This window comes from Kogia breviceps, chromosome 17 (genome assembly GCF_026419965.1).
Source record: "Kogia breviceps isolate mKogBre1 chromosome 17, mKogBre1 haplotype 1, whole genome shotgun sequence".
NCBI classification, from domain to species: Eukaryota; Metazoa; Chordata; class Mammalia; order Artiodactyla; family Physeteridae; genus Kogia; species Kogia breviceps.
Window position 1 is genome coordinate 10,644,101 of NC_081326.1, and position 16,623 is coordinate 10,660,723.

At 37.8% G+C, this 16,623-nt stretch overlaps 1 protein-coding gene and 1 non-coding gene across 3 annotated transcripts in view; one reads left to right on the forward strand and one right to left on the reverse strand.

Moving 5' to 3' along the window:
* MTFR1 (mitochondrial fission regulator 1) overlaps window positions 1-16,623 on the forward strand; it is a 63,457-nt gene that overhangs the window by 17,517 nt on the left and 29,317 nt on the right. For both annotated transcript variants that reach the window (XM_059042632.2, XM_059042631.2), the window contains exons 3-4: window positions 3,900-3,998; window positions 12,251-12,366. In XM_059042632.2, the coding sequence (XP_058898615.1) occupies window positions 3,900-3,998; window positions 12,251-12,366 (215 nt within the window). The remainder of the gene's footprint in view (window positions 1-3,899; window positions 3,999-12,250; window positions 12,367-16,623) is intronic.
* LOC131744278 (U6 spliceosomal RNA) lies at window positions 15,005-15,111 on the reverse strand. The gene has a single exon (XR_009332067.1). It is a non-coding gene; the product is annotated as a U6 spliceosomal RNA (small nuclear RNA).

Genomic DNA, 16,623 nt, shown 5'->3' on the forward strand with positions numbered 1-16,623 from the left:
AACTAAGCCCATGTACCACAACTATTGAGCCTGCGCCCTAGAGCCCGTGAGCCACAACTACTGAAGCCCGCGCGCCTACAGCCCGTGCTCCGCAACAAGAGAAGCCACCGCACTGAGAAGCCCGCACGCCACAACGAAGACACAACACAGCCAAAAATAAATAAATAAATAAAAATAATAATAATTACCGTTAATTTTTTCTTAATGGAATTGAATCCTTGTTTCTTTTTTTTTTATAAATTTATTTATTTTACTTATTTTTGGCTACGTTGGGTCTTTGTTGCGGTGTGCGGGCTTCTCATTGCGGTGGCTTCTCTTGTTGCGGAGCACAGGCTGTAGGCGCGTGGGCTTCAGTAGTTGTGGCGCACGGGCTTAGTTGCTCCGTGGCATGTGGGATCTTCCTGGACCAGGGCTTGAACCCATGTCTCCTGCATTGGCAGGAGGATTCTTAACCACTGTGTCACCAGGGAAGCCCAATTCTTATTTCTTAATGAAATCGAATTGTCTAGTAATGACAGTTTTCTCCCTGCCCTCTCTCTTAGATCTGAAAAGATATTAATGACAGTTCATCTTTAGAGGAAGCCTTTCCTTCTCCAAACAAGTATACTGACAAGACACAGTTCAGCCACCAGTTAGGGTAGGAGATGCACTTGGGCCATACAGCCTCCCAGTGCACAGATGGTGACTTTCCATACCATCTGTTCATTATTTCTTCACAGCCATTTACAATTTCTCCCCCTCCATGAGGGCTGAATAGAAAAAATAAAGTTAAGACCTAGTTTTAGACTTCTTGGAAGTTGGCTGCTCCTTCCCCTTACTTTTTCTTCAATCCAGTGAAGGTTATGGCTCCTTTCTAAATATCCCAGTCATGAGCTTATATAGACTCTTGCTTCATAATTTTGGGTGCTGACTGCTATGCAGTTCACAAGTAACAGCACAGCGTCATGTCAGTCCACTGTGTATACTTGAAAAAATAATCACACAAGGCAATCTGTTCTTTTCCTTTCCTTAACTTTGTATCAAAAGCCTAAATAGTCTACTTACGCCTTATAAGTAAAAGCTGAAGCTTTGGCCACCTTCCCTTGTTGAAGACACCTGGTATGCTTTCCTTCTGATATAAAGCAGATGGGAAGATAATAGTTGAAACTTAGCCCTGAAGCATGCATAGCAAGGAAGGCTAAAAGCTGGCAGAAGTCTTAGTTTCTGACCTTGGCAAGTCCTTTTTGAACTTTTCTTCGTGAGCTTTTTTGTCCTCTTCATCTGCAGTTAAGATCTTTGCTTACTGAGGGATGGAAGATTCACATTAGACTATGTAATTTTCACATTATGATGCATAAATAGCATTCTCCTGCATCATAGGGGAGTTTTGACTTATGGCTTAAATAGAAGACATGAGAAATAATTGAATGGTGTAGTTACTATTGCCCTGTGGATATTTTTTTAAAAGGTCGATGCCTATTAACATGTATAATAAGGTAAAGAGTTTGCTTAAATACTGTTTTAGAATTACTCGCCCTTCTTATTTTTTCTTGGCCTCTTTTTTTAAAAAAATTTTTTAACATCTTTATTGGAGTATAATTGCTTTACAATGGTGTGTTAGTTTCTGCTTAATAACACAGTGAATCAGCTATACGTATATCCCCATTTCTCTTCCCTCTTGCTTTTCTTGGCCTCTTACGTTGAGTTTGTAAGACTGTGATTCTTCCCTTTTTCCTCTGGTCGGATGATTTTCCTCCTCTTAGTCCTCATGTTATTAACACTTTTCATGTGATAATCCTCTGTATGATCATTGGTTTGAATGACTTGCTTTCCTGAACTCCACGTAATTCTCTTCTAAGCGTCACAGTAACTTTACCTCTTAATATTCTTTGTTTAATATTCTTATTTCAGTATTGATGTCTTCGTATCTTTCCACTGACCAGTTTTCCAACCTGTCCATCCTTTTTTTTTTTTTTTTTGTGGTATGCGGGCCTCTCACTGTTGTGGCCTCTCCCGTTGCGGAGCACAGGCTCCGGACGCACAGGCTCAGCGGCCATGGCTCACGGGCTTAGTTACTCCGCGGCATGTGGGATCTTCCCGGACCAGGGCACGAACCCGTGTCTCCTGCATCGGCAGGCGGATTCTCAACCACTGCGCCACCAGGGAAGCCCTGTCCATCCTTTTAATTTATATTTCTAAAGCAGGAGTTATAGTTTTTGTTGGTTATAGTAACCAGTGTAGGTTATAGTACTTTCTGGAACTCTCCCAGGTAAACAGTCAGTGAAACTTTGAACATTTTTTAAAATCCATTTAAAAAAAATTGAAGTATAGTTAATTTACAATGTTGAGTGAGCTTCAGATGTACAGCAAAGCAATTCAGTTATACATATATTTGTATATATCTGTTCCTTTTCAGATTCTTTTCTATTGTAGGTTATTACAAGACATTGAATATAGTTCCCTGTGCTGTACAGTAGGTCCTTGTTGTTTATCTGAAACTTTGAACATATTGATGATGAGAATTATATGAGCAGAGGCAGATGCCAGAGGTATAATACATATACCCTACGGTCCTCACTTTGATTCATACTGTTAACCTTAAATTGGATTTCATTGCTAAAATCTAAGAAGTCAGATTGCTTCTATGCTCGTTTTACAACTTGTGCATGCTTTTAGAATGGTCTGAAGGTCTAGTTAGGGTTATGTATTGGAGCCATGGCTGTTTACAGTAACATTGCTTGGTCATACTGTAATTCCATTCTTTAAATTAGAATGGGCGTGGAGTGACTTTAAAAAGGGGTCAGTGTCCATTGCTCAGAATACATGCCAGCTGATTTGGTACTATTTATTTAATAGTTTACGGATGCAGTTGAATGTCTCAGTTGAATGAATTAGTAAATAGTCATATCATTCTCATTCTTTTTTTTTCCAAATTGCTTTTAATAGTATACCACCTCTCTTTACCTCTTCTGTCCAGGCTTTCAGGTATAGCACTCAAAACAGATGGATAGTTTTTCTCTTTAAGGAAAGAGCATATACTTGGGGAGAAGTTTCAAGGTACAATTCGTAATGATTTAACATTCTGCCTGTGCATCTTTTGTTTGCTTTTTGCTCTGGAGGTTTCTGTTTGTTTTTGCTTTCAGCATAGCTTAATGTCCTCTGTGTATTATGATTTCATCGGAACAATTCTCCTCATTTGCGTTATCCTCACTAGCCTATTTAGTACTTCTGTATAAACTAGGAAAAGACACCTTTCCCCTGAGACAAGGCCTCACAAGAAGATGTAGTACAACTGGATTTTGGCCCCCACTCACCCTTGGCCAGGCCTTCTTGTGTAGCAAACAAAATGCAGCATCCTGCATCGTACAAATTCAGATTCTGAACTTTGTACTGATCTGCATTTGTTTTGAAAGTCTATTATAATGTAAGTAGCTTGTAGTTTTGAAAAACTTATAGATAAAATTCTAAAAATATAGCAGAGGAGATAAAGTAGTTTCCTCTGCAGAGTCGTATGAAAACCTAATGAAAATAGATGAGTTTTTACTCCTAATATAATTTTATTTTACAATGACTAGTACTAGTATTTTTTTTATTTTTATTTTTATTTTTTAAACCTTTTGGCCATGCTGCAGGGCTTGTGGGATCAGATCCCCAACCAGGGATTGAACCATCAGGGAACTTCCACTAGTTGTTCTTATACATTTTTATATAATGCTTTACATTAAACTTTATTGCATTAGTAACAACCTGCTGTATATATTCTTTAATTTTTAATTGAGAAATATTAGCTCATTTCCCGTAACATAGAGCTTTGTGATCCCATAATTAATGTGTCAGCATGTCATGCAATTAATTGTCCAGTGCTTTGTATTAACAGTTCTGTAAGTCTTGTAATTAAACTTCTGTTTTTTCCTACTTAGGTACTTTGGTCTGGGAAGCCATATGGTTCATCTCGAAGTATCGTAAGGAAAATTGGTACTAATTTATCTCTGATCCAGTGTCCAAGAGTTCAGTTTCAGGTACTGTATTTTATATATTTCACATTTTATATTAATATGTGCATTGGTGATGTAAATAGGCCAGACAGCTTTAAAAGTACTTTTTGAGCCTCTCCCCACTGTCGATGCTGCTATCAATAAAATAAAAGAGGATAAAAACCACGGTAAAGTCTTTCTAATTTTAGTTCCTCTGCGAAGCGATTATTCAAGCTCTGTAAGACATTTATCCTTAAGAATACATGCGCAGACTTAGAAGCATATAATAAGCCAAGCAGTTGTTAATTCCCAGGTGACCTTGAGCACTGTCTTCTAGCACCAAATCAGGAGTAGCTCAACTCTGCTTGGAGATAAGTTCCTATTTTCTTGATTTGGGTTTTTGTTCCTTACGGTTGTTTTAGTGTGAGAGATGTATCACATAGCTTTATTCTTGTTTTCCAGTTAATTCTCTACAGTTGTAATAAGAAAATCTTTTGGTTTTAAGTATACACATTTAAGTATATAAAGTTCAGCAGATAATCGATACCAATTTTAAATAATAAATAAGCGTGTGAAATGTGGAAGATAAGTTTAACTCATAATTCAAAAGGTCAGAAGTGCCCCTGCGAGCTTATTAGATGTCTTACTTATAAGTCACTCCTCCTTGTAGAGAGAGTTAAAAATCTGTTTCTGAGTAAGTGGTAGAAATTAGCATTTGTTCAGGTTGACTAACAAGGTTGGTCATTGTTATGCCCACTTGCAGATTGACTGGCAAGACCTTTGTGCATCAATCTAGAGATTGACAGATTGGAACTTTCCAGAAGTAATTTTTATCAAATGATGGGCTTAAAAAAAAAAAATCAAAATAGAGAAACCTATGATAGTAATTCTCTCGAGCACAATTTCTGAGACTTCAGTTCATTGAGACACCAATTGCTGATTGCTTTATTTGCCAGTTTCCCTCAAATAACTATTGTGTTAACTAAGACTTAGTAACTATTCTTCTGATTGCTCCATTCCATTAAAATTTTATCTGCTTAACCTAGTTGCAGGAGAACTTGCTTCAGCATTTGTGTTCACACAGCTAGAGATGTATGAAAGGATGTAGAGATAATCCAGCATTTTCTGGTGGCAACCCAAATCTGCCTTGACAGTCAGTGGGCCGAAGTACTAGGGCCAGATTCATTTTCTTGGCAGGATTCCCTTTCTCAATGTTACTAGTCACTTAGAAGTGTCTGAGCAGAATAAGAGTTTTAGGTTTAGTACAGGAGCTGCATTTGAAAAGAGATAGATTAACATAAAGGAGAGGAGTAAGGTAAGAGAAATGTTGGTGACCTACTTGAGAATGTAGTAGAAAACAGAAGACATTTGTTTATAGGGAGATTTTTTACTTCCAGGCAGTTTTGTAGCATGCTGCGTCTTTTCAAATTCAGCATCAATCTTAAAGTGAGTGTTTTATCTGCTACTTATTTAGATATTTTAAATCTGCTATCATTCTTCTGTATCTTCTGTTTTTTTAATTTAATTTTTTTTACTACATCTATCAGAAATATTAAAAATGTAGAGTCTTCAAAAAATATAAGGGATGCAGTTTAAGAGTAATAAAATTGACAATTCATTTTTGCTATTTTTTGGGGGCTCATTTGGAGGTTTGATTGATATGGAATGTATTTGGACTGTCTGGGAATCCAACATGAGTAAATACTGCTACAGAAAGTCTGGAACTGGGGAACCACCGTGGGACCCAGGGAGGGAGACAAACGTTGAAATAGGTTAAACTTAAGAATGAGGTGTTCATGGGTCAATTCAGAAGCAGGAGTTAGTAGCCAAAGCCAGTCCTTTGTTGTCCTTTGGGTGATTTCACTGTCTTTTGGAACTTAGTCTCATATTTTCTTTTCTTCCTCTGCTCCTGCTGACTTTCACTTCTATTCCTTTTCTTGTACCCAGCACTCAATAGGCATCACCTCAAGTTGGTCACCCTCACAACAGTTTCACCTCCAAAATCTTAAACCTCAGTATGTTCCTTCTCAATCACACCATCTTTTCATTGTTACCAGCTGACCCATATATCTGCAGACAAGTAAGACTCACGTAAATGATGGGCAAGACAGGCATGTTACTTTGTGTTGTGAGGGTTAGACGAGATAATCCATGCAAAGCCCTGAATATCGTAACCGGTACCTAATTAGTGCACAATAAAAGTATGCTAGTGGTGGGATTTTATTGTTACTGCCACCTTGCAGCAGAATAGCAGATTAACTTACTTGGTTGTCTAAGTGAAACTCCCTGATTCTACAGATTGGATTTTTTTTTTCTTTTGGCCGTGCCGCTTGGCATGCCGGCTCTTAGTTCCCTGACCAGGGATCAAACCCATGCCCCCTGCATTGGAAGCCTGGAGTCCTAACCACTGGACTGCCAGGGAATTCCCAAAACTTTTGCCTTTTTTTTTTTTAAACAAATTGGATTTCTGTATATTTATAGGTTCACAAATCAGAACACAGATCAGCACATTTATTTACACCTTCATCCAGTGAATGGGCCCAATGAATATTAGGCTGGGAATAAAATGAGGTAATGAATGTTAGAAAAAAAACATATAAAAGCACTCAGTGTTTCTTTGCTCTTTTTGCTGGAATGGGGTTCAGAGGTTTCGATTTGCAGTGATTCTCAATACTGGCTGCATAATTAAATCACCAGGAGCTTTAAAAAATAAAATATCCATGCTCAGGCCCCATCCTCCAAGGCCCCAGCCTCCTCGCAAAAACACTTAGGGAACGTATAAAGAATATAAGGTGTCATCCAAGGCTTACTAAATCCGAATTTCATGTATTCGATTTTTTTTTTCATTTGTTTTTTAAAACCCCTTCAGAAGCTTCTTATGCAGCCGAGTTTGAGGACTTCATTTACAGATTGTGTTTTAGTATTTTGCTAAAGAAAGTTTTCAGCAGTAACATAGTTATCTCTTGGCAAATTATGAAAGTAATCACTAAAGCACCTTTGGGGTCATTTTTATAAATTTCAAATTTTGTGAGTTAAAGGAAAACATGGAATTTAAGTGTGGCTTATTGGGGTAATAAATACTACACTTAGAAAAATCTAAGGCAAACAAAAAAGTGCTCTTGCATACCATCAGGTAAGGGGAGGGTGGGGACTCGGCCCTGTGCTACAGTAGTTTGAATCCCTGCTCAGTAACTTGCAGAACTCTGGGTAATTTAGCCTGGATTACCATTGTTTTCCTGTGGAAACCCTGCCCCAGGCTATTTTCTCGGCTTGCTAGGAGTGATTGTTGGAATTGGTGGTGGAGGGAATGTTCTGTAACCAAACAAGTAATGAATAAGATTCTCACTAAAGTCCACACACTGTGACTAAAGGTGGAAGTCAAACAGCCGCCTGCCACATGAGCCCCTCTTTTTTTTTTTTTTTTTTTTTTTGCGGTACGCGGGCCTCTCACTGTCGTGGCCTCTCCGTTTTAGAGCACAGGCTCCGGATGCGCAGGCGCAGCGGCCACGGCTCACGGGCCCAGCCGCTCCGCGGCACGTGGGATCTTCCCGGACCAGGGCACGAACCCGCGTCCCCTGCATCGGCAGGCGGACTCCCAACCACTGCGCCATCAGGGAAGCCCGAGCCCATCTTTATTTAGCAAATCAACTTGAAATCCATGCATTATGTTAGGTGCTGTTGGTCAGTGGTGAACCAGACAGACACGATCTCTACCCTTCCTGGGATATGGTTCAGTGGGAGAGATATTAGGCAAGGAAGTATGCTGATAAACATAAAACTATAATTTGTACTGTGTGCAGTGGAGGAAAAATTGGTGTAGCCTGGGGAGACTAACAGTGGTGGTCTGGGAAGGCATCCCTGGAGGAATGACAATTAAGGCTTAAAAAGAGCCAGCCCCTCAAAGAGTTAGGGAGAGGGAGGGAGGAGGGGCAGTCAGTGTTGGCCGAGAGAACAGTAAGTGCAGAGGTCCTGAGGCAAGACAGCAGTTACTGTTGAGGAACTAAGACGAGGCCCCTCTGTCAGGAGCTGGTGAGGTGGGAGACATAGTGTGGTATCATGGTCTTTGATGTCTGAGCCATCTGAGGATAAGTACCTGCATTCATACTAAAATTCATTGTTAAACTTCATATTTTTCCCAGTTACTGTCTGATCATCTGGACTATGCTAGCCTGTGATGTCATACTGTATGTGATGTCCATTTCTTGGTATTTTTAGCTATAAAATGGCCCTTAAGGGTAACTGAATCCAGATAAATGCATTATGTTTTATAAATTTGGTAACATGGCATAGGAATTTGAAGCCCAACTCAGTAAATAACTAAAGTTTGTGATGTTTTATTCATTCTCAGTAATTGACTTCTTATAGACTTGTTTTTCCATGGGGATACTGTTACTTACCTTCCTAGGTTATTTTGAGAGATACACACACACACACATTTCCTTCCCTCTTGTCTCTCTGGTCCTTTTTCTTCTCCCTATTCTCCCCTCACCTTGCTTCCCTCCCCCATTCTAGGTGTGTCATGAATAGGAAGGGTTAATAGATGCTCAGTTTTTTTTTAAAGTGACCACATTACTCAGCAATATTAGTGCCTGTCTCAGCTAGAATATTTAGTTTCGTGTTCTTTACTCAGGTATACCTCCTGGCCTATTGGTGTCACTGTATGTCACTATATTAAAATGCAGAAATTCTGCTTTTACTTTTTCTTACTATGACAGGAATTGGTAGAAACAGGAATAAAATCTGTAATTTAAAATCTAGAAGTTTTTTTACCGTGTTGCTTTTAAGAATACATGTTTTGCATTTGGCTGTAAACAAAAGGTGGTAAAATAGACTGAGTATATTTACTGTTACACCGTTTTTGGCAAGAAACTGAGAGAATCCTAGTTCCCAGTACCAGTGTGTTTATTTTAGGAAAAGTCACATGAGGACAAAGCGAGCTCTTCTAATATTTTATTCTAAGTATTTCAACTTTTGTACAAGCTTTATACTTTTCTTTTATGCGTTTTGTTAAATAAATCAATTTCTTCAGTGTAGTTTTACATTATCAGAATGTTTAAAATTACCTAAAATGACTTCGGTAAAATTCTTGAAATATAATTGAATCTTGGATAATTTGAATTGTTTCAGATGTTGATTTGAATTTCTTAAGATCAGTAAAAATACAATGCTCTTACTGAATTTTGCTCTGAATGAAATGCTTTTCTTACTTTCTGAAAGGAATTTGGATACTGATAATCAATAAGCACTAATTTTATTTTAAATTTTATAATGCCCTTGATTTTGACAAAAAATTTTTCTGTCATTTTTTTTTTTTTCCCCCTACTAACAATAGCTGTGGTAGGACAGGACCTTGCTGGAACCTTCAGTAAGTTGACCTTTTCTTTTTCAAACTTCCCATCCGTCATCCATGCATGTCAATAGTGGTGTCTAAATCATACCTCCAAGAATTCCATGCCCTCAGTCGCCCTGCCTACACTGACCTCACCTAAACTAGTACTTTACTAGGTGAACTGTACTTCCTGTTTCATTCTTACGCTACTGAGTGCCCATTTCGGCAACAACTGAAATGGCCTTTTTAAAAAAGATCAGATTTTTTTCAGTTTTATTTTGTTTTTTTCTATGAGTTTCCCCAGGGACTTTGTTAGGCTTCTTTTTTGGTGGCATAAATCACTGTTATAATGTAGGTACATGACTTAAATACTAAAACTACTTTGTTTTGTGGGGCAGGATGTCAATTGGAAATGATACAGGTATTATCAATTCTGGAATTGGTTCTTCACAGTATCATTAACATTTTCATCTCATTGAGTGCATGTTATAGACATGGTATTATTTCAGTGATTAAATATAATCAGTGCTCAGTAAGATTACAGACTAAGTCCTCGGAGTAATTGTTTTTTTTTTAAAGTTTGTGCAAAAAGCAACATTTCATGTTTAATATGCAAAGTGTTACAGGTGTAAAATTGAGAAATATTGTATGATCTTTACATTATAAAATAAAATACTTTGAAAGGCTGTCACAGAATGGGTTTAACTTATATTTTTGAGTATTAGAAAAGTATTTTGCTTCCTTTTATGAACAAAAATATCTGGGAAGAAAACAGTAATTTTTGTAGCTTTTATGGGAAGGTAAGAAGTCTTAAGGTCAAAACTAGATTTTTATTTATCTTAAATATACCTTTCTTCCTACCAACTGGTAAGTGTGTTGGAACAAAATTTTATTTTCTAAACAAAGAGGTAACCAAATTGATCTTCATGAACTAGCACCTTAAGGAAGGGACCATTCAGGTTTTAACCTTTATGATTTGTCACTTGTACAAAATAGCCCATTAAATACTGTATCTTCTAGGAGCTTCCACAGAGCTTGGGGGACCTTCCTGTTCCCGAATCTCCATGTAACACACTTAGAATTTCCATTTTATAATGTTATGGGAGTATTAATATACCATTCTGTTCTTAGTAATGGATAGAAACCAGAATATTGCCAGATTCGAAGGCTCTTGAGACCAGATGTGATGCCCAGTTCATTTATATTATTTAAGTTGTACAGGATACCAATTTACTGAAAACTATTTGTTTATTGACTTTAGATAAATTTCTGAAACATATAAGGGAGAAGTAGAATAATGTTCTTTTTGGTTTTTCTTTGATCATATCCCTTGACAATGTACTTGCTGAAGCTTATACTTTTTTTCTCTTCTGACCACAGTTACTCCACTGTGTGCCTTAAAACACTGGGTTTTTTTTTTTTTTTTTTTTTTTTTTTTTTTTTTTGCGGTACGCGGGCCTCTCACTGTTGTGGCCTCTCCCGTTGCGGAGCACAGGCTCCGGACGCGCAGGCCTAGCGGCCATGGCTCACGGGCTTAGTTGCTCCGCGGCATGTGGTATCTTCCCGGACCAGGGCACGAACCCGTGTCTCCTGCATCGGCAGGCGGATTCTCAACCACTGCGCCACCAGGGAAGCCCAAAACACTGGTATTTTGAAAGCTTTTTCATCTTAATTCCGTTATTCGTTTTTTTGTTTTTGTTTTTGCCCAGGATTAAGTTCTTAAATCTCTACTCTTCTAATATACTTGTTTTCTTTCTTGCCTATACCCCCTGCCCTTCCCCAAAGCCATAATTTAAGGCATTTTAAATACTTGATGTCTTAGTATCTTGTTGTTAAAATGTCAGTTTTCTAATGCTACTCTATGCAGTGGATACTGTTGGATAATTATGATATCTGAATGCATGTACATACCAGTAGCCGATATGTTTAGTTAAAACTTTATTCTTAATATTAAAGATATATTATTTAAAAATTAAAGATATATTATTAAAAAATTTTAACCATATCAGTAGTATGTGTTTGTATGGTATATTTTACGGCTGAGGAACAAGTATTATTTAAGTGTAGCTTCCAAAAGCTTCATCTGGCAATGATAATAGTAAGAGGGTTCAGACAAAGCATGGGTTACTGTAGAAGCTTTCTGATAAATACATGTAAATCTCTTTGGCCTCTTAAACGTTTTTCTTCAATTAAAAAGTCTGCATTTTCTTTTTAATTTAAACCTTACTTCAACTTGCACTTGCAGGAAGTATTACATTAATCTGATAACTATTATTCATTGGGCATCTGGCTCTGAAGCATTACTCTTATAACGAAACTTAAATTTAATTCAATTAAGTTATTTTTCCATTTTTTGAAGGTCAATTTCAGAACTTGCACGCTTTTTCTTTGTTATATTTATTTCAGAATATTCTGTTCCTTCATCTAGGTGTTTAAGGTTAGCTAGAGAATTCTGTTCTACTGCTATTTGTATTTTTGGTTCTTTAATATAGTTAATACTTTAATTTAAAAATCAAGAAATCTAATGATATTTGAAAAACGTATTTTCATTATTATAACAGTGTATCTATATAATATCCATTTAAAAATATTCCCAGATTTAGCACAAATTGGTCACTATACTTTTTTACTAAATCTCTTCAGAAAAGAACTGTTTTCTAATGTTTAAATTCTAAAAATTTTCTTAATGTTTTAGGATGAACAGAGGTTTTTGGTTTTTTTTAATGAGTCTCATTTGACCTATAAAATTAAAGTTGAATGAGTTAAATTATAATTCAGAGGTTGCATGCACTATTAAACAACAGTATGACATAACTAAAGGTCTCTTTCGTGGAGACCTTCAGTGGAAATGCTAGAAACTGTCCATGTGTTTGTAATGCTAGAGCTGATGATTTTCCTTAGGTAAGAAAATGTTTTATTCTACCGTTTTGGTGCTAGATGAAGAACTTTCCCTATTTGTAACTTACAGCTTACCAGCCCTACAACAGAATGGAGCCCCAGACAGCCAGGAGAGGATGCAGTGGTGTCTTTTGCTGATGTTAGATGGGTAGCCAAAGAAGAAGGAGAGTGTTCAACAAGACGAAGGTTAGTCTGGATGGCTGTCAGAGCTGAGATGCTGTATTTAGTATTTCGAGATGATACATTTACAGTATGTCCTTTTATTAGCCTAATTTGATCTCTAGTAACCCAGTTCTTTTTTTTTCTTTTTTTTTTTTTTGAGCAGTCATCTTTTCTGTTCATTTTAAACACTCAGCTGGTATTTGTAAAGTTCTTAGAGACCTGTAACTGTGTCCTAGTCCTTAAGAATTACAGAATTCCTTGTCCTTTGGAAGTTTACATTCTAAAATGAGAAATCAGAAAGACCTATCATAAATATGTTTTGATAAGGAAGTAATTATAATGGTCTTATTGAGGCAGAGGAATCACCGTGGATCATATTAGGAAATTTGTATAGTCAGGATAGTTTTTTTTAATAGATCTTTATTGGAGTATAATTGCTTCACGATACTGTGTTAGTTTCTGTTGTACAACATAGTGAATCAGCCATATGCATACGCATGTCCCCATATCCCCTCCCTCTTGAGCCTCCCTCCCACCCTCCCTATCCCACCCCTCTAGGTGGTCACAAAGCACCGAGCTGATCTCCCTGTGCTATGCTGCTGCTTCCCACTAGCTATCTATTTTACATTCGGTAGTATGAATATGTTGATGCTACTCTCACTTCGCCCCAGCTTGCCCTTCCCCACCCTGTGTCCTCAAGTCCATCCTCTATGTCTTTATTCCTGTCCTGCCACTAGGTTCATCAGTACCTTTTTTTTTTTTTTAGATTCCATATATGTGTTAGCATATGCTATTTGTTTTTCTCTTTCTGACTGACTTCACTCTGTGTGACAGACTCTAGGTCCATCCACCTCACTAGAAATAACTCAGTTTCGTTTCTTTTTATGGCCAAATAATATTCCACTGTATATATGTACCACATCTTCTTTATCCATTCATCTGTCAATGGACATTTAGGTTGGTTTCATGTCCTGGCTTCAGGATGAGTTTTGATTCAAAGGACACAGTATGCAAGAGTTAGAGAAGTGCTTTCATTTATTTGATAGAGCCTGAATAAATTATTGACTACTCTTCAATCTAATAAACACCTATTTAGCTTATTCACTCTTCTTATCAGGCGTCAAGGATACATAGATAAAATAAGACACAGTCCCAGCTTTCCAGGAATACTTGGAAATACTTGCTAGAAGAGATTACAAAAGGAAATCAATAATAGCGATACTGGAAAGACTACTAAATAAATACAGAAGGCCACTGTGGGATGAGAGGTTCAGCAGGGCTTCTCAGGGGGAGGGGATGATAGAGCTGAGTGCCGACGGGGGCAATAGGAGCCACTCAACTAGGAAGGCTGTATTCCAGGTAAAGTGAATGTGGTTAAAGGTACTAATCAGCAGACCATGTGGCATGTTCGGGAAACTCCACATGGCTCCATGAGGCTAGGGAGTAGCAGAGAAGGGTGAGCTGTAGGAGATGAATATGTAAAGTAGGTCGAGGTTTAAAGGTCATACATGTTAGGCTAAGAAGTTTACACTTTTTCCTGAAAGCACTGTAGAGCGATGGAAGAAATTAAAGCATCATAATAATATTATCAAATTTGTATTTTAGTTAAATTTTCTTGTAAACAGTGTAAAGAATAGAAGGGAGCCAAGTCAGGAAATAGGCTAAATAAGAGATAAGACTAAATAATAAATAAATAAATAAGAGTGTGACTAAATTAAGAAACCGACAGAAGGCATGGAGAAAAAGGACAAAATCAAGAGATACTCAGAAGAATTTTAAACTTTTTTAAGAAACTTTTTGGGTATTGGGGTTGAGAAAGGAAGAGTCTAGGATAACTCCCAGGTTTCTGGCTAGGATATGAGAATGGTGGAACAATTAATAAGAATATAGGAAAACAGATTTCTTTCTGGACGGTGGGAGTAAGATGTACTCCAATGTGGAATATGCTGTGTTTGAGCTTCCTGTGGGACATTGACATTGCTCTCGAGACAGTTTATGTAGCTAGATATTGATGAGGAATACTTGCCCTTCAACATGTGGATAGAACGGCTGGTACCCAGAGTACTCAAGGAGCATATATAAGACATGAAGAGCATTTGTATCCTGGATAAAGCTGGCATTTGGGAGTAAATCAGGAGAAAAAAGAAAAGGAAAAGAGAAAGAAGGGACTCCCCTACCTGCCAGAAGTAGCTCAAGAGGCAGAAGGAGAACCAGCAGAGAGTGTTGTCATGGAAGCAGAGGTAGGAGAGCTTCAGGGAAGTAGAGTAAACTTCCATCAGCGTCAGGTACTTAGAGGCTAGGTAAACCAAAAACCTAGCAAGTTTCCATTTTGTTTTGCAGTTGAAAGATTATCATTGACTTTAGCTAGAGAGTAATTTCATTTGAGTGGTATTAGCTGAATAAAATAAGAGTTAAGTAATCCAAGAGCAAAGAAGAAATTTGATTTGAATGACAAGTAGGAGTGAGGACATAGCAGTAGATGAACAGACCAGATTATTGCAGGATTAGCAGGTAAAGAGCCTTTTTTTTTTTTTTTCCTTTAAAGTCTTTATTGAATTTGTTGCAGTACTGCTACTGTTCTGTGTTTTGGTTTTTTGGCCGCAAGGCATGTGGGATCCTAGCTCCCCGACCAGGGATCAAACCCGCAACCCCTGCATTGGAAAAAAATATGGAACGCTTCACAAATTTGCGTGTCATCCTTGCGCAGGGGCCATGCTAATCTTCTCTGTATCGTTCCAATTTTAGTATATGTGCTGCCGAAGCGAGCACAGCCTTTCTTTTTTAAGATGTTTATTTTATTTTTTTGATTAAGCTTCTTGAGATAATTGTAGATTCTTCACATGCAGTTACAAGAAAGAATACAGAAGCATTTCCTGTCCCCTTTACCCAGTTTTCTCCAGTGGTAACATCCTGCAAAACATGGTACACTATTCACAACTAGGATATTGACGCTGGTTAAGTCAAGATGCAGAACATTTCCTTACTACAAGGACCCCTCCTGTGGCCCTGTTAATGGCCACACCCACTTCACTTCCATCTCCAACCCCTCCTTAATGGCAGTCACTTATCTGTTCTCCATTTTCACAATTTTGTCGTTTCAAGATAGTTATATAAATTGAATCATACAATATACAACCTTTTGGGACTGGCTTTTTTCACTAAGCATAATCTCTAGTGATTCATCCAGATTGCTGTGTGATCAGCAGTTCCTTCCCTTTTAGTACTGAGTCGTATTCCTTGGTATGGATGCACCACAGTTTGTGTGACCATGCCCCAGTGGATGGACATCCGGATTGTTTCAGTTCTTGGCTTTTATAACTAAAGTTAATGTGAATGTGTACAGGATTTTGAGCCAGCATTAAGTTTTCATTTCTCTGGAATAAATGCCCATGAGGGCAATTGTTGGTTTATATGAGTCATAAGGTCGTTGCGTGTTTAGTTTTAAAGAAACTGACACACTATGTTCCAGAATGGCTGTATTATTTTACATTCCCACCAGCAGTGTATGGCTAAGCCAGCTTCTCTGCTTCCTCACCAGCATTTGATGATGTTAACTTTTTTCCTTTTTTTTTTTGCCATTCTAATAGGTGTGTATTGTGAATCTCATTTAGATTTGTGTTTCCTTATTGGCTAATAATGTTGAACATCGTTTCATATGTTTGCCATCTTCATATGCTTTTGAATAAAATGTCTCTTCACGTCTTTTGCCCATTTTCTAATTTGGTTTTCTTTTGCAAGTTCTTTTTTTTTTTTTTTTGCACTACGTGGGCCTCTCACTGTTGTGGCCTCTCCCATTGCGGAGCACAGGCTCCGGATGCGCAGGCTCAGTGGCCATGGCCCAGGGGCCTAGCCACTCCGTGGCATGTGGGATCCTCCTGGACCAGGGCATGAACCCGTGTCCCTTGCATCGGCAAGTGGACTCTCAACCACTGTGCCACCAGGGAAGCCGCGAGTTCTTTATATATGCTAGGTATGAGTCATTTTTTCAGATGTGTGGGTTTGTAAACATTTTCTCCCAAATGTAGGGCAAGTAGGACAAGTTAAATCTTATCTTTTCATCTATTTAACTGGGTCTTTCACAGAGCAAAAGTTTTATATTTTAATTCATTCGTTTTTCCCTTTTACAGATCATGCTTTTGGTGTCAGTGTAAGAACTCTGTGCCTATGTTAGATCCTTTGGATTTTCTCCTGTTTTTGTTTTTTTCAAGTTTATAGTTTTGTGTTTTACAATTAAGTGATTGTTTGTCTGGTTTTGGTGTCAGAGTAATACTAGCTTCAAAA